We start from the raw sequence: 27653 nt of genomic DNA on the forward strand, positions 1-27653 counted from the left end.
ATATGAGGTAGAGGACATTACACTAATATCTCCTTATATAGGGAGAAGACATTACACTAATATCTCCTTATATAGGGAGAAGACATTACACTAATATCTCCTTATATAGGGAGAAGACATTACACTAATATCTCCTTATATAGGGAGAAGACATTACACTAATGTCTCCGTGTCAGTCATGGACGCACTCAACAAATGTTATTCCTTTCATTTTAATTTTCAACCCACTTACTGCCTAGTGTTTTGTATGTTTTCAATTTATTTCAGTTTTTTTGTGTTATAAGGTTTTATTCCAAGCAATATACTTTATGTTCTACCTAATTACCTTGATTATTGTATAATGAAGGTGATAAAAAACCTGATGTCACCTTATTACAACAGTAATTATATCAATGAAACATGCGCCATGTATGAGGGAATTTCAGCATTTCATGTGACTACAGTGACATAAGGTTCTCCTACATTTGCAAACCCCATGTATGTATCTAATCACATGAAATTACAGCAGCCAAACGGTTTCTCCTTTCGTCTGTGTTTGCCCCTCCCACTAGTTTGGCCCCTCCCACTGCAGGGTGTGTGAAATCCCCGTAAATCAACTTTATGTTATGTTACCTGGCATCAGAGGGGGGCGTGTCCTGATCGGCATGCCACTCTCATCCACTCCTCCCCACGTTTCATGCCTCTTCTCAGCGTTTCATGTGACTAGGGTGACATTAGGTCCTGTTACATTTGCAAAGTCAGACCCCATGTATATATCTAATCACATGAAATCACAGCAGCCAAATGTTTTCTCCTTTTGGCTGTGTTCGCCCCTCCCACTACAGTGTGGCCCCACCCACCGCAGGGTGTGTGAAATCCCTGTAAATCAACTTTTTATGTTACCTGGCATCAGAAGGGGGGCGTGTACTGATCGGCATGCCACTCCCATCAACTCCGCCCCATGTTCCATGCCGCAACGTTTCATGTGACTAGGGTGACATAAAGTCCTGTTACACTTGCAAAGTCATACCCCATGTATGTATCTAATCACATAAAATCACAGCAGCCAAACATTTTCTCCTTTTGGCTGTGTTCGCCCCTCCCACTAGTGTGGCCCCTCCCACTGCAGGGAGTATGAAATGGTGAGGACAAGGAAAGCGTTTAGGTAAAGACCAGAGAAAACTTCCTGTCTGCTCAGGTCGAGATTTGAAAAGACAAAGAGCTGTCAGTCAAAAGAAGGAGGCGGAGTTCACTGGCAGCTGGGGAGAAAAGTTGACTCTTCTCTTCAGAAGTTGACTCATATCTGCTCATTTACATATCATAAAAAGTGGCGTAATCGGATAATTTTAGGTGATATGGAAAGGACTCTTGACCCTTTACCAGCAGGGAGGGGTAAAATTTGGTGACAGGTCTTCTTTATGAGCTGGGGACCATCCCATTTCTCCATACAGTGTATCTGTGCCCCCAAATAAAAGGGTGAAGCTGCACTTAAATGCTCATTCGTTGTATTTTTTTAATAAAAACATCTTTATCATCGGTGAGAAATACATGTTCCATGGCTGCGATCCTTAGCGAGACCATCACGTAAAAAACAAGAGGTTAAAAAAAAACCTCAAGCGCCTCCAACCACCCGCCATTGTCTATATTAGAGAGGCGGCGCTCTTCAATAACAGAGGCTTGGCGGCCTCCAGAATATCGATCTCCGGGTCCAGAGAGCGTCCAAGTCCTTCCAACACCAAAATAGCAAAAACGATAGAAGCAAAGTTACTTTCTAGTTTCACCTGGAAAAATATCAGAAATAAAATAATAAATTCATCATTTCTGTTACTCTCCAAGTTCTCCATTAAAAAGCAGCAGGATTAATGTCCCTGGAGAACTGTGTAATCATATCTTTGTGTATGTTGTTAGTAGCAGCAGGACTGTGATTTATAGATTTATATTCCAGGATTGTAGAACTAGGGGTGTTTCCTCACACTGATGTGCTCTCTGCAGCCAGTGTTATGTATGGTCTTTGGAAAGATGTGTGATCGTAGCTCTGTGTATGTAGTTAGTAGCAGCAGGACTGTGATTTATGGATTTATTTTCAAGGGTTGTAGAACTAAGAGTGCTTCCTCACACTGCTGTGCTCTCTGCAGCCAGTGTTATGTACTGTCCTTGGAGGGATGTGTCATCATATCTTTGTGTATGTTGTTAGTAGCAGCAGGACTGTGATATATGGATTTACATTCCAGGATTGTAGAATTGGGGGTGTTTCCTCACTCTGCTGTGCTCTCTCCAGCCAGTGTTATGTATTGTCCTTAGAAGGATGTGTTATATCTTTGTGTATGTTGTTAGTAGCAGCAGGACTGTGATTTATGGCTTTATATTCCAGGATTGTAGAACTCGGGGCATTTCCTCACACTGCTGTGCTCTCTGCAGCCAGTGTATGCAAGGTCTTTGGAGAGATGTGTGATTATATCTGTGTGTATGTTGTTAGTAGCAGCAGGACTGTGATATATGGATGTACATTCCAGGATTGTAGAATTGGGGGCGTTTCCTCACATTTCTGTGCACTCTGCAGCCAGTGTATGTACGGTCCTTGGAGAGATGTGTGATCATATCTTAGTGTATGTTGTTAGTAGCAGCAGGACTGTGATATATGAATTTACATTCTAGGATTGTAGAATTGGGGGGCGTTTCCTCACACTGCTGTGCTCTCTGCATCTCTCTGTCCTTGGAGAGTTGTGTAGTCAGACCTTTGTGTATGTTGTTAGTAGCAGCAGGACTGTGAACTAGGATTTTATATTCACACTGCTGTGCCCTCTGCATTGAACTGTTCTACAGCCCGTTCCCTGTTCTACAGTAGTAACAGACTTCAGGTTCTGAGCAGAAGGGATGGACCTTGATGCAAAGAGCTAACAGCACAGCAGTGTGAGGACACACCCCTCGTACATATCCTATTGCTATGGAGTGGTGCACATTCTTGAGAATCCCCCAAAAAAATGTAAAAATTAAAAATTTTAAAATAAAAACTATACCTTATGTGTCATCAGAAGCTGGAAAACCCGAGACAGCAAAGCTGCGACCTGGAGCTGATGAGGATTTAAAAGAGAAGGTTTTTTTTAGCTAATTTTAGATTTACACACAACCCCCCCCCACCACCACCACTGCGCACAAGAAGGGTCTATAGGTTCAAGACGGTCTGGGGTCTGTATTTTTTGGGGGGGTCTAGTCTTTATTTTATCGAGGGTCTTTGCTGGGTCTGTATGTGATAACAGTTTGGTCTATGGATCCCTAGTTTACATAATGGTCTGGGGTCTGACTTTTTTTTAGGAGGTCTGTATTTTATGGATGGTCTGGCCTAGAGGTCCCTATTTTACAGCTAGACTGGATTCCTGATGTGGTCACATTTAAGCTCTGTATACTCTGTATAGTATAAAGGGTCTTCTTAATTGATGTGTCTTGGCGCTCTGTAGTTAAAGTGGTATTTTCTAGAGGTCTATATTTGTTTAAAGGGAACCTGTCATCAGGGACCTCATTTTCACTAAAGACAGGTTACAGAGGTTAGAGAACATTGCAAATCTGCCTTTCTGCTTTCTCTAAGCATTTGCATTACAATATAATTGTGTGTTATAGCTTACCTTGCACCCTGACAGAATCCTCTGTGTAGTCCCAGGGGTTGGGCTTTGGTTTGGATGCATTTCAAAAAACATGTGACTTGTCTGTGCTGCAGACTCCTCAGCTCTCACCTTTGTGCTCCTGTACAGCTCCTCCCTCTCCCACTGATGTCACCTCACTAGTCTGTGACCTCTGTGACGGAGCAGGAGGGAGGAGCTGTACAGGAGCACAAAGGTGGGGGCTGAGAGCTGAGTCACATGTTGTTTTTTGAAATGCATCCAAACCAAAGCCCAACCCCTGGGACTACACAGAGGATCCTGTAAGGGATCAAGGAAAGTTATAACACACAATTGTATTGTGAAAGCAGAAAGACATATTTGCAATGCAGCTGTAATGGGCTTTTGCTACCGGTCTTTAGTGAAAATGAGGTCCCTGGTGACAGGTTCCCTTTAAGATCTGATTTTTGTATATGGACCTGTTCGGGGTCTGTAATTGTTTAGAGAGTTCGGTATGAGGTCTGTAAGTATATACAGCATACAGTGAAGGGTCGGTAAGTGTTTAGAGCGTACGGTCTGGGGTCTATAAATTGATTTAGAGCATAAAATCTGGAGTCTATAAGTGTTCAGAGCATCATGTCTGGGGTCTGTAAGTGTTTTGAGTGTCCAGTAGGGGGTCTGTGTTTAAAACATCCGGTCTGGGGTCTGTGTTTAGAGCGTTCAGTTTGGGGTCTATAAGTGTTTACACCATTGGTTTTGGTGTCTGTATACATTTTAGAGCATCATGTCTGGGGTCTGTGCATGTTTAGAGCATCCAGTCTGGAGTCTCTTAGCGTTTATAGTGACCGGTCTGGGGTCTGTGAGTGTTTATAGTGTCCGGTCTGGGGTCTGTGAGTGTTTATATTGCCCGGTCTGGGGTCTGTGAGTGTTTATATTGCCCGGTCTGGGGTCTATGAGTGTTTATATTGCCCGGTCTGGGGTCTGTGAGTGTTTATATTGCCCGGTCTGGGGTCTGTGAGTGTTTATATTGCCCGGTCTGGGGTCTATGAGTGTTTATATTGCCCGGTCTGGGGTCTATGAGTGTTTATATTGCCCGGTCTGGGGTCTATGAGTGTTTATATTGCCCGGTCTGGGGTCTATGAGTGTTTATAGTGTCGGGTCTGGGGTCTGTGAATGTTTATAGTGTCGGGTCTGGGGTCTGTGAATGTTTATAGTGTCCGGTCTGGGGTCTGTGAGTGTTTATAGTGTCGGGTCTGGGGTCTGTGAGTGTTCATAGTGTCGGGTCTGGGGTCTGTGAGTGTTTATAGTGTCGGGTCTGTGAGTGTTTATAGTGTCGGGTCTGGGGTCTGTGAATGTTTATAGTGTCCGGTCTGGGGTCTGTGAATGTTTATAGTGTCCGGTCTGGGGTCTGTGAGTGTTTATAGTGTCGGGTCTGGGGTCTATGAGTGTTTATAGTGTCCGGTCTGGGGTCTGTGAATGTTTATAGTGTCGGGTCTGGGGTCTGTGAATGTTTATAGTGTCCGGTCTGGGGTCTGTGAGTGTTTATAGTGTCGGGTCTGGGGTCTGTGAGTGTTCATAGTGTCGGGTCTGGGGTCTGTGAGTGTTTATAGTGTCGGGTCTGTGAGTGTTTATAGTGTCGGGTCTGGGGTCTGTGAATGTTTATAGTGTCGGGTCTGGGGTCTGTGAATGTTTATAGTGTCCGGTCTGGGGTCTGTGAGTGTTTATAGTGTCGGGTCTGGGGTCTATGAGTGTTTATAGTGTCCGGTCTGGGGTCTGTGAGTGTTTATAGTGTCCGGTCTGGGGTCTGTGAGTGTTTATAGTGTCGGGTCTGGGGTCTGTGAGAGTTTATAGTGTCGGGTCTGGGGTCTATGAGTGTTTATAGTGTCCGGTCTGGGGTCTGTGAATGTTTATAGTGTCCGGTCTGGGGTCTATGAGTGTTTATAGTGTCCGGTCTGGAGTCTGTGAGTGTTTATAGTGTCCGGTCTGGGGTCTATGAGTGTTTATAGTGTCGGGTCTGGGGTCTGTGCATGTTTATAGTGTCGGGTCTGGGGTCTGTGAGTGTTTATAGTGTCCCGTCTGGGATCTGTGTTTATAGTGTCCGGTTTGGGGTCTGTGAATGTTTATAGTGTCCGGTCTGGGGTCTATGAGTGTTTATAGTGTCCGGTCTGGGGTCTGTGAGTGTTTATAGTGTCCGGACTGGGGTCTATGAGTGTTTATAGTGTCCGGTCTGGGGTCTGTGAGTGTTTATAGTGTCCGGTCTGGGGTCTGTGAGTGTTTATAGTGTCCGGTCTGGGGTCTGTGAGTGTTTATAGTGTCGGGTCTGTGAGTGTTTATAGTGTCGGGTCTGTGAGTGTTTATAGTGTCGGGTCTGGGGTCTGTGAATGTTTATAGTGTCCGGTCTGGGGTCTATGAGTGTTTATAGTGTCGGGTCTGGGGTCTATGAGTGTTTATAGTGTCCGGTCTTGGGTCTGTGAGTGTTTATAGTGTCCGGTCTGGGGTCTATGAGTGTTTATAGTGTCCAGTCTGGGGTCTGTGAGAGTTTATAGTGTCCGGTATGGGGTCTGTGAATGTTTATAGTGTCCGGTCTGGGGTCTGTGAGTGTTTATAGTGTCGGGTCTAAGGTCTATGAGTGTTTATAGTGTCGGGTCTGGGGTCTGTGAGTGTTTATAGTGTCCGGTCTGGAGTCTATGAGTGTTTATAGTGTCCGGTCTGGGGTCTGTGAGTGTTTATAGTGTCCGGTCTGGGGTCTATGAGTGTTTATAGTGTCGGGTCTGGGGTCTGTGAGTGTTTATAGTGTCGGGTCTGGGGTCTGTGAGTGTTTATAGTGTCCGGTCTGGAGTCTATGAGTGTTTATAGTGTCGGGTCTGGGGTCTGTGAGTGTTTATAGTGTCGGGTCTGGGGTCTGTGAGTGTTTATAGTGTCCGGTCTGGAGTCTATGAGTGTTTATAGTGTCCGGTCTGGGGTCTGTGAGTGTTTATAGTGTCCGGTCTGGAGTCTATGAGTGTTTATAGTGTCCGGTCTGGAGTCTATGAGTGTTTATAGTGTCGGGTCTGGGGTCTGTGAGTGTTTATAGTGTCGGGTCTGGGGTCTGTGAGTGTTTATAGTGTCCGGTCTGGAGTCTATGAGTGTTTATAGTGTCCGGTCTGGGGTCTGTGAGTGTTTATAGTGTCGGGTCTGTGAGTGTTTATAGTGTCGGGTCTGTGAATGTTTATAGTGTCGGGTCTGGGGTCTGTGAGTGTTTATAGTGTCGGGTCTGGGGTCTGTGAATGTTTATAGTGTCGGGTCTGGTGTCTGTGAATGTTTATAGTGTCGGGTCTGGGGTCTGTGAGTGTTTATAGTGTCCGGTCTTGGATCTGTGTTTATAGTGTCCGGTCTGGGGTCTGTGAGCATGTAAATCGTCCACTTTGGGATCTATAAATCTTATGATAGGTCTGGGGTTTGTATAAGTTCTCCCTGCAGTTGCTTTTTTATAATTATACTGTAATGCTTCAATTCACCTCTAGGGGTGCTGTGGGCAAAATGAACACCTGTTTCCTCACCTTCCCGAGAGATACGGTATTCCTCCTGGCCTCGTTCACCAACTCCGCCATTTGGGATTTGAAGGTCTCCACATCCACACACTGATTGGCTCTGGCGTGATGTAGGATCAGCTCCGCCACCGTCTCCCCCTGTGGGAACCAATCAGAACATTACAAACCTCGGTGACCACTACCCTTTGTTAAAGGGGAACTCTACAAACCAGACAGAAAGTGCTGTCATTCCTACCCACTTACCTGCCCCAGTACCACCGCAGTAAACACGGAGCGGAAGTTTTCTAGATCTTTTTCCTGTAGCTCAGCCACAATCCCGGCATCCAGCAAGACCAACCTGAGAGGACAGCGGCTGGGCCGGACGTCCACTATCAGAGTGTCACACATGTCCACCAGGGTGGTCTGGTCACTGTGCCTGGGGGAGAACTCCGAAACTCCTTGCACAAGGATATTACCAGGGTGGAGATCCGCATGGACAAAATTATCCACAAAAACCTGAAGGGAAAGAAGGAATGCATGGAAAAATCCAAAAACTTACTGCCGTTACCAATTTTGCCACTTTTTCTTGCATTCCCAACTATGAAGTCACCTTCCCATATCTCTGGTTCTGTAGCTCACAGATAGATAACATTTTCTTCTTTAAACTGATACCAGAACCATGGTGCTAGCTGCTATAGAGGCTAAGATATAGGCATCTAAAGTGACGGTCTTCTTCCAGCCTCTAACCTTGACTCATCTCCGGTAGAATATGACTCTTCTCTGCTCATTATCACATGACTTTGAAGGAGATTTTTTTTTTAACAGTTGAGATGTCACATAAAATAGGAAATTCTAAAAAGTAAATTTCATCCCCGATCTAAGGGGGGGGGGGGGTAAATGGGGTAAAATCTGGTTCCCTTTAAAGGGGTTGTCCAGCCAAGTCCTGTTGTTGACCAGTGGAGGGTCTCAGTAATGGGACCCCCACATATCACGAAAACATCAGACCTGCCGCTCCATTCTTTTGGGGCGCAACGGGGCTTCAACGGACCCCCGTTCTCGTGATCAGTGGGGGGGTCTTTTGGCATACCGCACCTTCTAAGAGGCTTAGAAAAGGTCCTCCGTAAAATGGTAAAAGTTTACGACAGAGAAGGGTCCTACCATCTTCAGTAACATGTCCACTCCCATAGCTGCGATCCGTCGCTTGATCGGAGCTGAGCCCGTTTCCTGCAGGTAATGGGACAATGGTTCTCCGTCCTAATAAAAGGTCAAACAATATAGTAAGAAAACCTATTTTTAAGAGCTCGGGGAGGGCAAGAGGGTCTACAAAGAGTATTTCACTCTCTGGAGGACCCAACTTGCCCATACATTATGAAAGTGAGCGTGCAGTACTTCACTTCGCCTGTGGGGGTGCTGCAGGATAATCAAACACTTCCTGCCAAGTTCCCACTTAGACAACAGCAAGATTTCAACAAATATATATTAAAAATAGCACAAATGTAAGACCACTCTCACCTCGAAAGTCTCCACCAAGATGTTCCTGGTCACAAAGGGTCGCAGGGGAGAGGGAAACTTTATAAAATCCATTTTTTCAAACTTTTTCTGAAACGTTTCTAAATTTCTGGCTTCAAAACGTAGATCGATCTGGAGAAAAATCCCCCCAAAAAACTTGTGAAAATCTTTGTCCGTGGTTGGTACTAAAAAGATTGTGGTCGGTCACCGAATCGGTGTACTGTTTGTGCCACAAATTTCTGGAGCTGCTTTCCCTTCTCAGACTACATAGTTTGCATTTGTAGTCAGACACTCCCACCTGCTCTTCAACAATGATAACGGAAAAATCTCACAGACTAACACGAATCCAAAACCTGGTCATCAACTCAGTGATCTACTGCTCTGACCTGCCGACATGGACAGACCTGAGGCCAACGGTACCCACCCACGAAGAACCAACTATATACCATTAAAACCTGTGTAACACGTATAGAACTTACTTGTTGGGTCATTAATTTCTCAAACTCTTCCACAATTTCGGTCAGACTCAACCACCGGAATCCAGGGATCAGACTTAGTAGCTTACTCCAGGTCTTCATGATGAGAAGGTCCATCTTTACTTGTTGGCCAAGACCTGGATGCAGGACCTAGTAACAAGGTTGGATTCACAGATCTCTACCAAATGGCAAGGGTAACAAGTGGATACAAACAAAATAAATAGGGGGGGGGGGGGCGTGTCTTGTCAAAGACAAACAATTTTAACAGAAGTTCCGACAAACCAGACATATCCCCTTCAGCTGAAAAATGATACTTCGTTTCGAGGTTTGACAACCAGACTACATAGTGTGCGCATTTGTAGTCAGACACGCCCCCTGCATTTAAAAATTATCAGACTAGCCTAGACACAATGTTAGACACTCCCCTTTATTAATAAAGTGCACATCTTGGGTTAGTAGACCAATAAGTGAGCAAGTGCCCCCCCTATAGGGCACCCATATGCCATAAAGTCAGGGTAACACTATGGCCAATCACTGGATGAAGGGGTTACTTCCAGTTTGTCGAGAGAGACCAAGCAGTACAGACCAGGAAAACTGGACAAAACCCCCACTAGAACACAAAAGAAATTAAAAAAATGTCCTATAACTACAAAATAGCGCCCCCTCTGATCACCTAGTGTAATAACCTGGCTCAAATATATTGTACGTAATAGTGCCCCCCTCTACGTCACATGTCGCTCTAAAAGCCTAAACCTAATTTTTGCAGGCAAGTTAATTTGTGCCAAAAATTTCTGGGGCTCTCTTCGCTGACTACATATTGCACAGTGGTAGTCAGACACTCCCTCCCGCTCTCGGATGTAACAACATTGATATCGGGAGATAGATCTGAGACAATCTCCGTACCTTAATGTGAAAAACTCCTTCTCATTAGTAATGCTGAAATATTTGAGAACGAGGAGGCGTGTCTCTGACTACGACGGCACACAGTGTAGTCTGAGAAACTAGTTGCCATCGTTAGGTCTTAAAAGAAAGGCCCGGATGTTAGTAGAACCACAAGTCGGCAGCTAGACACCGGTCAAATCTATTTTATGTTCCCCAGTGAAGCCGGAGACTGGTTCAAATAGAATTTAAAGGGGTTTTCCAGGAACTTGATGACCACTAGTAAGGTCATCAAGATTGAATCAGTTGGGGGTCAAAAACCTAGCAACTACGCTCATCGGTTCTCAGCTACCTACACTATATAGTGGCCATGTTGAGTTTGGGCATCTCGGCACCCAAAAGACGTCAACCCATCCTATCTATGTGTAGTATGGGCATTCAAGTTCTAGTGAGGTGGTGTAATACTTCAAATCCCCTGCGGAGGCACTGCAGGGAAACTCATATGGAGAGAACCAGTGAATCCAGTTTTATGAATACTGGAATCAAGTTGTAATTAGTGGACAATCCCTTTAATAAAAAAAAAATTTGATGGATAATAGATTTCTACAATTCCAATTGTAACTTTTTGACCCCCCCCCCCAACAAAATCCCTTTAAATTAAAAATAGAAGTCGTGTAGACTTTGATGTCATTACTTTTACCGCCACTTGGACTAAGTGATCGGAATCTTCCTCTGATCCTCTTATCGGAGAAGGTATCGGATCAGCATTCCTTGGAGAACCTTGTTCAGGTTTGCTCCTGGTCCTCAGATGTCCAAAAATCCCTTGAAGTCCTGGTACCTCCCAAGCTTCATAGGCGGAGTCCCTCTCCATGGTCTCTACGAGAGACTGAGATTCCATATTCCGAATCATGGATAAGTCCAAATGTGCCTTATAAACCTGAGCCACACAACCAGATCCCACCGGATCCCTACTGGAGAACCTCAACACATGACCATAGCCATTCCCGAAGGCTCTCCTAAGACACAGCTCCGTGTATTCCCAGGGGTGCGGAGCCACCTTGACGTGTAATTTCGAAAACGCGTCACAGAACTCCTCCGAGAAGAGGTCGCGTCTAGTGCTGGCCCATTGGCCGAGCTTAACGCACGCCGGTCCGGACGACTCGGTGGCCTTCAACAAGAGACAAAGCCAAAGAGAATTCAGACCCCTCGAGAGGAACGTGAAGGGGAAGACTATTAGGAGGGGTCCGAATTTGCAAAGTAGGATGAAAAAGCGGACCCCCACGCGAATAGCAAAGTCGATTCGGCGGAGGAAGGTCTGTGGTGGCTTCTGAGGAACCACCGATGGTCCAGAGATCTGAAGCTTCCGCCCCGGGTCTTCCTTCTGGAGTAGGTTCTCACAACGCGTTTCGGACGTGACATATTTCAGGCCCCAGCACCACAAGGTGATCCGCGACAGCGTCTTCACGTCTGAGCACCTGAGTCTCCGAAATGTGACGGATCTCCTCCAGCCAGACACATCCCTGGAGCTCACACACAGGGACAACCTGGAGGACAGAGCGGCTCCAGCCCTCAGTGACAGCACAGGAGACATTGTACAGGAAGGACTACAGCCACAGCATGGCCACAGCTGCCAGACACACACACACCGACCAGCAAGATCGCCTGTCAATCACCCGGCGCGCGGCGGGGAATGTCACGTGACGCCACACACACACACAGGGAAGAGCCAGAGCCCAGAAACGCACCGGAGAGGTGACTGACAGTGCAGGGGGAAGCCACGCCCCCAGCTCCTCCTCCACACGTGACCGAGGCAGCTCGCGTTAACCCTATAGATGCCGCGCCGCTTCGGGAGATAGGCGACTAAGGGAGGAGCATGAGGATGAGGGGAGGAGTCACCGGGAGGGAGGAGGAGTCACGAGCAGCACTGGAGCCAAGTTTAAAGTAACCAACATTGGGGTCGTAATTATTAGTGATGTCCCCTGGTAACATGGAGACCCTGCAGGAGGCTGGAGAGACCGGGTATAAGAGGTGGGTGAGGAGCAAAGCCCTCTGTATGTCTATACATATCTATCTATCTATCTATCTATCTATCTATCTATCTATCTATCTATCTATCTATATGTATCTATCTATCTCATATCTATCTATCTATCTATCTATCTATCTATATGTATCTATCTATCTCATATCTATCTATCTATCTATCTATATGTATCTATCTATCTCATATCTATCATCTATCTCATATCTATCTATCTCCTATCTATCTATCTATCTATCTATCTCATATCTATCTCATATCTATCTATATCATATATATCTATCTCATATCTATCATCTATCTATCTCATATCTATCTATCTATCTATCTATCTATCTATCTATCTATCTATCTATCTCATATCTATCTATCTATCTATCTATCTATCTATCTATCTATCTCATATCTATCTATCTATCTATCTCCTATCTATCTTTCTATCTATCTATCTATCTATCTATCTATCTATCTATCTATCTCATATCTATCTATCTATCTCCTATCTATCTATCTATCTATCTATCTATCTATCTATCTATCTCATATCTATCTATCTATCTTTCTCATATCTATCTATCTATCTATCTATCTATCTATCTATCTATCTATCTCATATCTATCTATCTATCTCCTATCTATCTCATATCTATCTATCTATCTCCTATCTATCTTTCTATCTATCTATCTATCTCATATCTATCTATCTATCTATCTATCTCCTATCTATCTATCTATCTATCTCATATCTATCTATCTATCTTTCTCATATCTATCTATCTATCTATCTCATATCTATCTCATATCTATCTATCTCATATCTATCTATCTATCTATCTATCTATCTATCTATCTATCTATCTCATATCTATTGACAGATCTATCTATCTATCTATCTCATATCTATCTCATATCTATCTATATATCTATCTCATATCTATCTATCTCATATCTATCTATCTATCTATCTATCTATCTATCTATCTATCTATCTATCTATCTATCTATCTATCTCATATCTATCTCATATCTATCTATATATCTATCTCATATCTATCTATCTCATATCTATCTATCTATCTCATATCTATCTATCTATCTATCTATCTATCTATCTATCTATCTATCTCATATCTATCTATCTATCTATCTCATATCTCTCTCTATTACATCCATGCTATGTGTCAGTGAGGCAGGGCACAGCTGTGGCAGGTGTCACTCGCACTTCCCTCCATACACAGCATGTTATGTGCTGGGGCAGTTGTTGTGTGACAGCTGCAGTACACGGGGCTCATCTGCTGCTGCGGGATATTTACCGCCATTTGCAGGCGACGTGTGAGATCTTTGGATGTCATAATGTGAGATTATGGGGCGTCAATGAGGAAGTGTGACCTCACCTAACAGATCTACAGCATCACTACAAGTGTTACCCAAATTATAGCATGGGTGTGTGATGTATCATCCTGAGTTACATCCTGTATTATACCCCAGAGCTGCACTCACTATTCTGCTGGTGCTGGTGCAGTCACTGTGTACATACATGACATTACTTATCCTGTACTGATCCTGAGTTACATCCAGTATTATACCCCAGAGCTGCACTCACTATTCTGCTGCTGGTGCAGTCACTGTGTACATACATGACATTACTTATCCTGTACTGATCCTGAGTTACATCCTGTATTATACTCCACAGCTGCACTCACTATTCTGCTGCTGGTGCAGTCACTGTGTACATACATGGCATTACTTATCCTGTACTGATCCTGAGTTACATCCTGTATTATACCCCAGAGCTGCACTCACTATTCTGCTGCTGGTGCAGTCACTGTGTACATACATGACATTACTTATCCTGTACTGATCCTGAGTTACATCCTGTATTATACCCCAGAGCTGCACTCACTATTCTGCTGGTGCAGTCACTGTGTACATACATGACATTACTTATCCTGTACTGATCCTGAGTTACATCCTGTATTATACCCCAGAGCTGCACTCACTATTCTGCTGCTGGTGCAGTCACTGTGTACATACATGACATTACTTATCCTGTACTGATCCTGAGTTACATCCTGTATTATACTCCAGAGCTGCACTCACTATTCTGCTGGTGCAGTCACTGTGTACATACATGACATTACTTATCCTGTACTGATCCTGAGTTACATCCTGTATTATACTCCACAGCTGCACTCACTATTCTGCTGCTGGTGCAGTCACTGTGTACATACATGGCATTACTTATCCTGTACTGATCCTGAGTTACATCCTGTATTATACCCCAGAGCTGCACTCACTATTCTGCTGCTGGTGCAGTCACTGTGTACATACATGACATTACTTATCCTGTACTGATCCTGAGTTACATCCTGTATTATACCCCAGAGCTGCACTCACTATTCTGCTGGTGCAGTCACTGTGTACATACATGACATTACTTATCCTGTACTGATCCTGAGTTACATCCTGTATTATACCCCAGAGCTGCACTCACTATTCTGCTGCTGGTGCAGTCACTGTGTACATACATGACATTACTTATCCTGTACTGATCCTGAGTTACATCCTGTATTATACTCCAGAGCTGCACTCACTATTCTGCTGGTGCAGTCACTGTGTACATACATGACATTACTTATCCTGTACTGATCCTGAGTTACATCCTGTATTATACCCCAGAGCTGCACTCACTATTCTGCTGCTGGTGCAGTCACTGTGTACATACATGACATTACTTATCCTGTACTGATCCTGAGTTACATCCTGTATTATACTCCAGAGCTGCACTCACTATTCTGCTGCTGGTGCAGTCACTGTGTACATACATGACATTACTTATCCGGTACTGATCCTGAGTTACATCCTGTATTATACTCCAGAGCTGCACTCACTATTCTGCTGCTGGTGCAGTCACTGTGTACATACATGACATTACTTATCCGGTACTGATCCTGAGTTACATCCTGTATTATACTCCAGAGCTGCACTCACTATTCTGCTGCTGGTGCAGTCACTGTGTACATACATGACATTACTTATCCTGTACTGATCCTGAGTTACATCCTGTATTATACTCCAGAGCTGCACTCACTATTCTGCTGCTGGTGCATTCACTGTGTACATACATGACATTACTTATCCTGTACTGATCCTGAGTTACATCCTGTATTATACTCCAGAGCTGCACTCACTATTCTGCTACTGGTGCAGTCACTGTGTACATACGTGGCATTACTTATCCTGTACTGATCCTGAGTTACATCCTGTATTATACCCCAGAGCTGCACTCACTATTCTGCTGCTGGTGCAGTCACTGTGTACATACATGACATTACTTATCCTGTACTGATCCTGAGTTACATCCTGTATTATACTCCAGAGCTGCACTCACTATTCTGCTGGTGCAGTCACTGTGTACATACATGACATTTTTTATCCTGTACTGATCCTGAGTTACATCCTGTATTATACCCCAGAGCTGCACTCACTATTCTGCTGCTGGTGCAGTCACTGTGTACATACATGACATTACTTATCCTGTACTGATCCTGAGTTACATCCTGTATTATACTCCAGAGCTGCACTCACTATTCTGCTGGTGCAGTCACTGTATACATACATGCCATTACTTATCCTGTACTGATCCTGAGTTACATCCTGTATTATACCTCAGAGCTGCACTCACTATTCTGCTGCTGGTGCAGTCACTGTGTACATACATGACATTACTTATCCTGTACTGATCCTGAGTTACATCCTGTATTATACTCCAGAGCTGCACTCACTATTCTGCTGCTGGTGCAGTCACTGTGTACATACATGACATTACTTATCCTGTACTGATCCTGAGTTAAATCCTGTATTATACCCCAGAGCTGCACTCACTATTCTGCTGCTGGTGCAGTCACTGTGTACATACATGACATTACTTATCCTGTACTGATCCTGAGTTACATCCTGTATTATACTCCAGAGCTGCACTCACTATTCTGCTGCTGGTGCAGTCACTGTGTACATACATGACATTACTTATCCTGTACTGATCCTGAGTTACATCCTGTATTATACTGCAGAGCTGCACTCACTATTCTGCTGCTGGTGCAGTCACTGTGTACATACATGACATTACTTATCCTGTACTGATCCTGAGTTACATCCTGTATTATACTCCAGAGCTGCACTCACTATTCTGCTGCTGGTGCAGTCACTGTGTACATACATGACATTACTTATCCTTGTCACGGGTGGACCCGCGACCCACATCGCGGGTCGCGGGCTCACCCGTGCCTCTCGCTCCCCGCAGGCGCCACGCCAGCGCATCTCACCTCTCCCCGCTCCCGAGTCCCGGCCTCGCTCCGTGCGTGCGCGGTCCCGTGCCTCCGGGCGCGCGCGCGACACCTCTAGGAAATTTAAAGGGCCAGTGCGCCATTAATTGGCGCTGGCCAAATTGTCCAATTCTATTTAAGCCTGCCTCTTCCTGCAAGCCCTGCCGGATCTTTGTGCCTTGCGCCCTAGAGAAAGCTGTTTTGATGCCCTGTGCTGTTCTTGAGATTTCCTGTTGTGACCCCTGCTCCGTTTCTGACTACGCTCCTGTGCCGCCTGTCCTGACCTGTTGCTACGACTCTGACTACGAACCTGTGCTGCCCGTCCTGACCTCCTGCCTGACCCCGACTACGAGATTGCCTGCCGATTCTGTACCTCGACCTTGGCTGCCACTGCGGACAAGTCACGCCTGCGGAACGACCTGGTGGTACCACGCCGCAGCAAGTCCAACCCGCTTTGCGGCGGGCTCTGGTGAAAACCGGGTGCCACTTAGACTCCGGTCCCAGGTAGTGGCTTGTGCCATCGTCCGCAGTGGTTCAGAGGATCCACAACCTCTAAGCCTGACAGTAAGATCCGGCCATGGATCCCGCCGAGGTTCCGTCTCCTAGCAAGCCTGACCTCGCTACTATTGTGATCCACCAATCCCGGCAGATTGCTGCGCAGCGTGACCAGCTGGAGCAGGTCACTGCCATGTTGCAGCAACTATTGGCCAACCAACAACCGCAACAAGTCCCGGAAGCTGCTCAAGCGATTTCTACAGCTCCGACTCCTCTCCCTGCTGTTGAACCCAGGATGCGCTTGTCCATGCCCAGCAAATATGATGGTGATCCTAAGATGTGCAGAAGTTTTTTAACTCAGTGTTCCCTGCATATTGAACTTATGCCGACTCAGTTTTTTTCGGAACGATCAAAGGTGGCGTTTTTAATCAGCCTACTCTCTGGGAAAGCCCTGGTCTGGGCTACACCCCTGTGGGACAGAAGCGACCCGGTTACGGCTTCTCTCTCAGCCTTCGTGTCCGAATTTAGGGCCGTGTTTGAGGAACCAGCTCGGGCCTCCTCCGCTGAGTCTGCCTTATTGAACTTGCGCCAGGGGAATTCCTCCGTGGGAGAGTATGCGGTCCAGTTCCGTACTTTGGCGTCAGAACTTGCCTGGAATGACGCCGCCTTGTCTGCCGCTTTCAAGAAGGGTCTCGCCTCTCATGTGAAGGACGCTCTGGCCGCTCGTGATCTTCCGTCTACTCTGTGTGGTCTCATCACCTTGGCCACTCGGATAGACGTGCGATTTAGAGAGCGTGCGGAGGAATCTCGCTTCGAGCAACCTCAAGTCCGTCCTCGACGCCTTCCCCGCCTGGCCCCGGTCTTCCAAAGACCACTCCAGCCTCAGGACTTACCATCCGCAGAGGAGCCTATGGAGGTGGACAGAGCTAGACTCTCCTCCCAGGAACGCATCAGAAGGCGCCAGGGTAACCTTTGTCTTTATTGTGCTAGTCCGGAGCACTTCATCGGGTCCTGTCCTATCCGTCCTCAGCGTCCGGGAAACGCCAGCACCTAGGGTTCTTGGGAGAAGCGTCCCTAGGTGTCTGCCAAGCTTCTCCACGTCTGTTGATTCCGGTGCTTCTCAGCGTAGGCGCCAGTCCCCAGATCCAAGTCTCTGCATTCCTGGACTCCGGCTCTGCAGGGAATTTCGTGGATGCCGCTCTGATCTCCCGGCATCACATCCCAGTGGTTCGCCTTGAGAAGCCGTTGGTCATCTCATCCGTAAGTGGCCAGATCCTCTCTGACCCGGTCTTGTACCGCACCAAGCCTCTGTCCTTGCAAGTCGGAGTGTTACACAAGGAGAGACTGTCCTTTTACGTGCTACCTCGCTCCACGTCCTCTATCCTGTTGGGTCTTCCGTGGCTGCAGCTCCATGCTCCTGTTCTCAATTGGATGACAGGGGAGATTCTTCATTGGGGTCCTGAGTGCCGGTCCCGCTGTATGGGAGCTTCCCTGCCTGTACCTGTATTGGCCTCCTCTCTGTCTAAGAAGCCTTTGGAGGGTTTACCCGCGTGCTACCAGGACTTCTCTGACGTCTTCTCTAAAAAGCAGGCTGAGACTCTGCCACCGCATCGACCCTACGATTGCCCTATTGAGTTATTGCCGGGCACTTCTCCTCCCAGAGGTCGAGTGTATCCACTCTCCGTTCCTGAAACCACAGCCATGTCAGAGTATATCCAGGAGAACTTGCTAAGAGGTTTCATACGGAAGTCCTCCTCTCCTGCGGGTGCAGGATTCTTCTTTGTTACTAAGAAGGACGGCTCCCTGCGTCCTTGTATTGATTATCGTGGACTTAATAAGATCACGGTTAAAAACCGCTACCCTCTGCCACTGATCACTGAACTGTTTGATTGCCTGCGCGGTTCGAAGATTTTCTCTAAGTTGGATCTTCGCGGGGCCTACAACCTTATTCGTATCCGCAAGGGCGACGAATGGAAGACAGCATTTAACACCCGAGATGGTCACTTCGAATACCTTGTGATGCCTTTTGGATTATGCAATGCTCCAGCTGTCTTCCAGGAGTTTGTCAATGACATCTTCAGGGACCTTCTGTATACGTGTGTAGTGGTCTACCTGGATGATATCTTGGTGTTCTCTCCTGATCTCAAGACTCATCAATCTCACGTACAGCAAGTCCTAGGCCGCCTTCGAGCCAATTGTCTCTACGCTAAGCTCGAGAAATGTCTCTTCCATCAACGGAGTCTACCTTTTCTTGGTTACATCATCTCCGACAGGGGTCTCCAGATGGATCCTACCAAGCTGTCTGCCGTTCTTCAGTGGCCTCGTCCAGAGGGTCTTCGCGCCATTCAGAGATTCCTGGGCTTCGCAAACTACTACCGTCAGTTCATTCCTCATTTCTCTACCCTTGTTGCCCCCATCGTGGCACTAACCAGGAAGGGCGCTAATCCACGCCTTTGGCCTCCAGCGGCTGAAGAGGCCTTTGCAAGGTTAAAGTCCGCCTTTGCTAAAGCTCCGATCCTTTCTAGACCTGATACTGAGAAGCCTTTTATCTTGGAGGTGGACGCATCTTCTGTCGGTGCAGGGGCTGTGCTTACCCAGAAAGGACCCAGGGGGCGAACTCTTACGTGCGGTTTCTTTTCTAAAACCTTTTCTCCTGCAGAGAAGAACTACTCAATTGGTGACAAGGAACTTTTGGCAATCAAACTTGCCTTGGAAGAATGGCGTTATCTTTTGGAGGGTGCTCGTTATCCAGTCTGTGTTTATACGGATCATAAGAACCTTTCGTACCTCCAGACTGCCCAACGTCTTAATCCCAGACAAGCCCGTTGGTCACTATTCTTCTCCCGCTTCAATTTGATGATTCACTTCCGGCCAGCAGAGAAGAATATCAAGGCAGATGCCCTTTCCCGTGCCTCAGATGTTGTTGGAGAAGAGCCGGTTCCTCAGTATATCATCTCTCCGGAACAGTTGGTTGCAGCCGCTCCTGTGGATCTTCGGCAGCTTCCCCCTGGCAAGACGTAAGTCCGACCTGCTCTGCGGAAGAGGATTTTGTTTTGGGGACATTCTTCCCGCCTGGCTGGGCACCCTGGGGTGCAACGCTCCGTGGCCCTCATCTCCCGCTACTACTGGTGGCCTGACTTGGTCAGAGATGTTCGGGACTTTGTGGGATCCTGCACCTCCTGTGCTCGAAATAAGCCTTCTCGTCTAAAACCGGCTGGTCTCTTGCTTCCGTTGCCGATACCCAGTCGCCCGTGGTCTCACGTGGCTATGGACTTTGTCACGGATCTTCCATCTTCTTCGGGCAATACTGTCATCTGGGTGGTAACAGATCGGTTTTCGAAGATGTCTCATTTCTTTCCTCTTCCAGGTCTACCGTCTGCTCCACGTCTTGCCAGTCTCTTCTTCCAACATATATTCCGGCTACATGGGCTTCCTCTGCACATTGTCTCTGATCGTGGAGTTCAATTTGTCTCCCGTTTCTGGCGCTCACTCTGTGGCCAATTGCAGGTGAAGTTGGACTTTTCTTCAGCCTACCACCCTCAGTCCAATGGTCAAGTGGAGAGAGTCAACCAGAGTCTGGGCTGCTATCTGCGTCATTTTGTCTCTGCCCGTCAGGACGATTGGTCCACTTTGTTGCCCTGGGCAGAGTTCTCCTACAACTCTCTGGATTCTGAGTCTGCTGGTGCTGCTCCATTCTTTATTGTCTATGGAAGAATTCCACGCCCTCCACTCCCTCTCTCAGTTCCCTCGGATGTTCCCGCGGTGGAAGAATTGGTGCAGGACCTCAGCTCCGTATGGAGACAGACTCGTCTATCTCTACTTCGGGCATCTGCTCGCACTAAAATCCAGGCCGACAAGAAACGCAGATCTCCTCCCGTCTTCTCTCCTGGGGACAAGGTCTGGTTATCTTCCAAATACATCCGGCTGAAGATACCTGGTTACAAGCTCGGTCCTCGTTTCTTGGGTCCTTTCGAGGTCCTGACCCGTATCAATCCTGTATCCTACAAGTTGCGCCTTCCTCCCACCATGCGCATCCCGAACTCCTTCCATGTCTCCCTGCTCAAGCCTGTCATCCTGAACCGCTTCTCCCGGCAAGTACCTCCTCCTTCCCCTGTGGCTGACTCCACTGACACCTATGAGGTAAAAGACATCCTCGATATGAAGACTGTAAGGGGGAAGCGGTTCTTCTTAGTCGACTGGAAGGGGTTCGGTCCAGAAGAAAGGTCTTGGGAGCCGGAGGACAATATTCTGGACCGTGATCTTCTGCAGAGATTTCTTCAACCCAAGAAGAGAGGGAGGCCGAAGGGGGGGGGTACTGTCACGGGTGGACCCGCGACCCACATCGCGGGTCGCGGGCTCACCCGTGCCTCTCGCTCCCCGCAGGCGCCACGCCAGCGCATCTCACCTCTCCCCGCTCCCGAGTCCCGGCCTCGGTCCGTGCGCGCGCGGTCCCGTGCCTCCGGGCGCGCGCGCGACACCTCTAGGAAATTTAAAGGGCCAGTGCGCCATTAATTGGCGCTGGCCAAATTGTCCAATTCTATTTAAGCCTGCCTCTTCCTGCAAGCCCTGCCGGATCTTTGTGCCTTGCGCCCTAGAGAAAGCTGTTTTGATGCCCTGTGCTGTTCTTGAGATTTCCTGTTGTGACCCCTGCTCCGTTTCTGACTACGCTCCTGTGCCGCCTGTCCTGACCTGTTGCTACGACTCTGACTACGAACCTGTGCTGCCCGTCCTGACCTCCTGCCTGACCCCGACTACGAGATTGCCTGCCGATTCTGTACCTCGACCTTGGCTGCCACTGCGGACAAGTCACGCCTGCGGAACGACCTGGTGGTACCACGCCGCAGCAAGTCCAACCAGCTTTGCGGCGGGCTCTGGTGAAAACCGGGTGCCACTTAGACTCCGGTCCCAGGTAGTGGCTTGTGCCATCGTCCGCAGTGGTTCAGAGGATCCACAACCTCTAAGCCTGACAATCCTGTACTGATCCTGAGTTACATCCTGTATTATACCCCAGAGCTGCACTCACTATTCTGCTGCTGGTGCAGTCACTGTGTACATACATGACATTACTTATCCTGTACTGATCCTGAGTTACATCCTGTATTATACCCCAGAGCTGCACTCACTATTCTGCTGGTGGTGCAGTCACTGTGTACATACATGACATTACTTATCCTGTACTGATCCTGAGTTACATCCTGTATTATACCCCAGAGCTGCACTCACTATTCTGCTGGTGGTGCAGTCACTGTGTACATACATGACATTACTTATCCTGTACTGATCCTGAGTCACATCCTGTATTATACTCCGGAGCTGCACTCACTATTCTGCTGCTGGTGCAGTCACTGTTCATACATGACATTACTTATCCTGTACTGATCCTGAGTTACATCCTGTATTATACTCCAGAGCTGCACTCACTATTCTGCTGGTTGTTCTTAAAAAATAATTTCTGATAAATACCACTAGGGGGCATCCCGCTCACATAGACCATTGAAGAATCAAGATGAACTGATTGTCTCTCAGCATCCATCCTCTTCCCAATGGCAAATGTGCTTCACTTTTCCTTAAAGGGGTTGTACAGTTTTTAAAGAGCCTTATACACCATAGAAGTACCTTAACTGGGGCTATAGAAGAACATCACTGGGGGTCCTATTTTGATCCTTACCATAGTGGCCCCTTTCCTCATGTGGTGCCATGTCCTATTTTGGTGGTGGTTTTGAAGATGATATTTTTAGACAGTTCTTCATTAGACCACTAGGGGTCAGCAGAGATTTGGGAATGATGGTATCCCATGATTCCTGGTAATGAGGCCATTACTAGTTTCTGATTAATCCTGTATCTCTAGTACAAAATTGGCAATTTATCATCATGTGACCATGTAGATGCTCCCCAGAGGCTCCTGTGTCTCCATGGTAACAGACTACAAACAAATCCTACGTGTAGTCTGATCCAACTCTCTCATCTTTCATTATAGCCGTCACCTTCTGCAATTTTTCCCGAAATCTTCCTGATTCATTTTCTTGATAATTCCGGACTTTGGGCACTTACTTAGCGATCATTTGTGATCTATAAGGGGAAACAGCGCCTCCAGTGGAGGAATAAAGTATTGCACAGGTACAATGTGCTGGCTGTGTAGCGTACAGACATCTTGGGTCCTCCAAGGTGGTGAGACGTTCTTGGAAGTCGTTTTTCACACTCCGCCTTACTGGACCTCTTCTTAGAAAAAAAAAAAAACCTGATGGACACCCCCTTTAAGTGAGTTTTGTTTGTATTCATACAGCAGGTAACTGAATAACCCCAGACCCTGATTATCGGTGACACTTTAACACATTTCATGTTATTTATTATCAACCTGTTGTCCAGTTACCTCAGGAAATCTCCCCTGAAAATCCTTCCTGATAAACCAGGGACAATACTAATAGATCCAGGCACCGGGACTGTGGTATCTTCTTATATGTGTTATCCACGCCCTCCTTCCTTTCAAAATCACCTATTAAAATTATGTTAATGAGCTGGAAGGGCTCTACCAAAGCCCCTCGTTTCTCTCTCCCCTCTTTCTCTGCTCTCACACAGTGGGGGGTGCTGAGGAAGCAGTCGGAATGATGAGACAGTGTAACAGCCTATGAAGCTACAGCACGTCTGACTCATTAGCACAATTTTAAATGTTGATTTTAGAAGGAAGGTGACTATGGATAACACATATACCACAGTCACGGTGCCTAAATCTATGAGTAAGTAAAAAAAATTGGTTTTTTTCCTTTTATTTTTAATGATCAATTTATTCAACAATAACAATGAACTCACGTGTCACAATTGAGAGACGCAACACACAATAGTGATAGCGTGCTTGACTCTTGAACTTAACTTTTTTTAAATTCTATTTTGTGGGATTTTTTTTAACTTTAATAATAATAATTCCTTTATTTATATAGCGCACACAGATTATGCAGCGCTGTACAGAGCTTGTCACATCGGTCCCTGTCCCCAATGGGGCTCACAATCTAATCAACCTACCAGTATGTTTTGGAGTGTGGGAGGAAACCGGAGGACCCGGAGGAAACCCACGCAAACACGGAGAGAACATACAAACTCTTTGCAGATGTTGACCTGGATAGGACTTGAACCCAGGTCCCCAGCGCTGCAAGGCTATAATGCTAACCACTGATCCATCCTCATGATCTTACATATCACGTCTGACACAACACGCAATAGCCATAGCGTGCTTGAATTCAACATTCAAATTTACAATTTTAGGATTTTTTTTAAAGTAATTTCTACCTGTTTCTTTTTTAATTCCAAATTTATTCAACCACGACAATGAACTCTGGTTTCACGTACGAGTCTGAAGCAATACACAATAGCGATAGCATGCTTGACTCTTGAACTCAACATTTTTATTTTTAATCTTTTTTTACAATTTTTGGGATTTTTTTTTACAATTTTGCCAAATTTTTTTTTTTAAATTATTAATTTATTTATTTAACAATGACAATGAACTAATGTATGACATGAGAGTCTGACGCAAATCGAACGAAAAACCTGACGGATTAGGAGAAACCGCCGCATTTTTTTAAAAAAACAGTGTCGCGGGACTCGCGCTTACCTTCACTTGGTCTGGCTTGGTGAAGTTCAGTGCACTCCGTGGAACTTCAGCGCAGCAGCGCCACCTGGTGGACGTCGGAGGAACTGCCTTAGTGAATCGCCGGAAGACCCGAATCCACCGCAGAGAACGCGCCGCTGGATCGTGATCGGACGGGCTAAGTAAATCTGCCCCAATGTCTCAGTTTTTCACATGCGTTTTTTTTGGTGTTTTCAATGCAATCTCGATGCGTTTTTCACATGCAGAACACGTGTGTGAAAAGCGCAAGTGTGAAAGGGGCCTTACACAACACGTAATAGCGATAGCATGCTTGAATTTAACATTTTAAAAAAAATTATATCTATTTTTTTCAATTTTGGCATTTTTTTTACCATTTTTGACTCTTTTTTTTTTTAATATTGTTTTTTTTTGTATTATTACTTAATTATTAAAAAATTACAGTAAATTGACATATCCCATATGAGTTTTACGCAAAGCACAAGAGAGATAACGTGCTTGACTGTTGAATGTAGATCTTTTTTTTTTTTTTTTTAAATATCTGGGATTTTTTTTTTTTACAATTTTACCAAAATTTTTTGCATTATTGCTTAATTATTTAACAATGACAGTGACCTGACATATCACATATGAGTTTTACGCAAAGCACAAGAGTGATAGCGCGCTCGACTCTTGAATGCAGCTCTTCTTTTTGTTTTTAAATATCTGGGATTTTTTTTTTAATTATTTTTTACTTATTATTTTTTATTATTTTTTTCATTATTCATCATTATTTTTTTATTATTTTTTTCATTAGTACTTAATTATTTAACAATGACAGTGACCTGACATATCACATATGAGTCTTAAGCAAAGCTTGCTTGACTCTTGAATGCAGCTCTTTTTTTTAATATTTTTTTTTTACTATCTGGGATTTTTTAAATTATTTTTTCATTATTCGCTATTATTTTTTATTTTTCTCATTATAACTTAATTATTTAACAATGACATTAACCTGATGTATCAAGATAGCATTTATTTATTTTTTTATTTTTTTTTATATTTTTTGGTTGTGTTTTTTTTTTGTTTGTTTTTGTTTTTACAATTCTCACCACATTTTTTTTAAATTATAATTATTATTTTATCATTACTTATTATTATTGAACAAATTCAAGTCCCGGGGTCAACATCTGCAAAGAGTTTGTATGTTCTATCTGTGTTTGCGTGGGTTGCCTCCAGGTCCTCCGGTTTCCTCCCACACTCCAAAAATATACTGGTAGGTTGATTAGATTGTGAGCCCCATTGGGTACAGGGACTGATTTGGGAAGCTCTGTGCAGCGCTGCGTAATCTGTGTGCGCTATATAAATAAAGAAATTATTAAAGACAATGACCTGATGTATCACGTCAATGCATAATAGCATCCGCGTTCTTGACACTTGAACTCCGCTCCGATAAATACCGTTATTATTATGGTCTCGAAACCCCCTACAACGGTTAAAATTTTTTTCCATTCCCTCACTTAATTTCCGGGATGACCCATATTGTATTCTCTCGAGCCCCCCACCTTGGAGACCAAATGGTTAAATTCCCCATGTCCTACCCCCCCATCATCCGTAAGGCCCATCCTGTAGTCAGGGGGCTACCGGTTTCCATAGTGAGGGAACCTTTCCCCAGCCAGCTGCAGATGAAGAAGTCAGAATGGGTCAGGCTCGCAGGGTGGGAAGCGGGAGGAGGAGGAGGAGGAGAGAGAGGAGGAAACAGAGAGACTCCGAAGAGACAGAGAGAGCAGAAGAATTTCCAGCAATCGCATAGGGGGAAAAAAAATATCCATTATCAACAGGGAAATAAAACCTACAGGATGTATGGAGGAGGGGAGGCGGACGCCCAAGACTAGGGACCCCGCAAACTTATCCCATCCACTCTGAAGGGCAAGAAGAAGAACTCCGCACAAGGAAGAAAAAAAAAAGTTTTTTTCGTCTTCTAAGAGGATTTGGAAGTTTAACAAAAGAGAAGAGGAGGAGGAGGAGGAGGAGGGGGGGATGGATCCAGATGCTTATTCCGATCCCTGCTTTTCTCTCAAGTTACACAAGATGAAGGAGGAAGAGAAGGAAGCGGCTCCCTGGGTTTTAAAAGAGGTATTTTTGTTGTTTTTTTTTTTAACTTTAGGCATCCGTTTTGAAGGGTTAAAAAAAAAGAAGAAAAGGAAAAAGATTTTTTATTAAAAAAAAGTTGGGGTAAAGTTTTTGGATGTGGGTCGTCGAAGAAAATCTGGGAGGAAAGTGATAGATGTGGAGGATTCGGGGATTTAGATGAGAGTTTTTAGAGGTTTTATGGCAAGTTTTTTTTAATTTTATCTAAACTACATCTGACTATTTCGGCTCTGCTATATCTGCCCTAGTGGACACGGTCAGCTCTGCTATATCTAACAAGTTTATATCCGCTTCGTGGTTAGTCCTATGTCTGCTGTGTTATGCAGTCTAAGTTCATACTCATATCTGCTCCATCAGTCAATCTCAGCTCTGCTACATATGACATACTCATATCTGCTCCCTCACTCAATCTCAGCCCTGCTACATCTGTCATACTCATATCTGCTCCATCACTCAATCTCTGCGCTGCCACATCTGACATACTCATATCTGCTCCATCACTCAATCTCAGCAATGCTACATCTGACATACTCATATCTGCTCTATCACTCAATCTCAGCACTGCTACATCTGACATACTCATATCTGCTCCATCACTCAATCTCAGCTCTGCTACATATGACATACTCATATCTGCTCCATCAGTCAATCTCAGCTCTGCTACATCTGACATACTCATATCTACTCAATCTGTCAACCTCAGCTCTACTACATCTGTCATACTCATATCTGTTCCATCACTCAGTCTCAGCCCTGCTACATCTGACATACTCATATCTGCTCCCTCACTCAGTCTCAGCTCTGCTACATCTGACATACTCATATCTGCTCCATCACTGAGTCTCAGCCCTGCTACAACTGACATACTCATATCTGCTCCATTGCTCAATCTCAGCACTGCTACATCTGACACAGGCTTTCACCCTCGAGTAGGTTTGTAGCCATGTACCTGTGGCCAGTGACTTGTTTGTGCCCCCGGGCACCCAGCATCTCGAGTACATGCCCTGCCTGATACCCTCTAGGAGGGCAGTACCTATTTTCATTCATTAAGACTCTTTTTCACAAAAATGTAGCCACTAGATGGCGCTCTTCCATTGTTATGACTGGATATCTAATC

General features: G+C 45.6%; 2 protein-coding genes across 3 annotated transcripts in view; one reads left to right on the forward strand and one right to left on the reverse strand.

The window, feature by feature from the left end:
• Nucleotides 1-1467: 1467 nt before the first annotated feature.
• ADCK2 (aarF domain containing kinase 2) lies at nt 1468-11751 on the reverse strand. Its single transcript, XM_072145250.1, has 8 exons — nt 10640-11751; nt 9070-9216; nt 8594-8722; nt 8240-8335; nt 7346-7597; nt 7112-7240; nt 2997-3050; nt 1468-1760 (listed from the first exon to the last, which is right to left on the reverse strand). The coding sequence occupies exons 1-8, from the start codon at nt 11534-11536 to the stop codon at nt 1620-1622; spliced, it is 1845 nt and encodes a 614-aa protein (XP_072001351.1). The 5' UTR covers nt 11537-11751; the 3' UTR covers nt 1468-1619.
• Nucleotides 11752-11831: 80 nt separating this feature from the next.
• The window catches only part of DENND2A (DENN domain containing 2A), a 73194-nt gene continuing 57372 nt past the window's right edge, over nt 11832-27653 (forward strand). The window contains exon 1 of one of the 2 annotated variants that reach the window (XM_072145247.1): nt 11832-11973. In XM_072145247.1, the coding sequence (XP_072001348.1) occupies nt 11918-11973 (56 nt within the window). In that variant the 5' untranslated portion in view covers nt 11832-11917. Of the gene's footprint in view, nt 11974-26419; nt 26522-27653 lie in introns of those variants that run through there. The other variant, XM_072145248.1, reaches the window with a different exon arrangement.

The sequence above is a fragment of the Engystomops pustulosus genome, chromosome 4 (genome assembly GCF_040894005.1).
Source record: "Engystomops pustulosus chromosome 4, aEngPut4.maternal, whole genome shotgun sequence".
Taxonomy (NCBI): Eukaryota; Metazoa; Chordata; class Amphibia; order Anura; family Leptodactylidae; genus Engystomops; species Engystomops pustulosus.

Bases quoted from the DNA above. Each gene is read 5' to 3' on its own strand.
- ADCK2 (XM_072145250.1), bottom strand. From the start codon at position 11,536: ATGTCTCCTGTGCTGTCACTGAGGGCTGGAGCCGCTCTGTCCTCCAGG. The intron at 9,217-10,639 runs GTAATGACATCA...CCTTGTTACTAG, and splicing joins TAGTCCAAGTGGCGGTAAAA to GTCCTGCATCCAGGTCTTGG. The intron at 8,336-8,593 runs GTGAGAGTGGTC...ACCTTTTATTAG, and splicing joins TCTTGGTGGAGACTTTCGAG to GACGGAGAACCATTGTCCCA.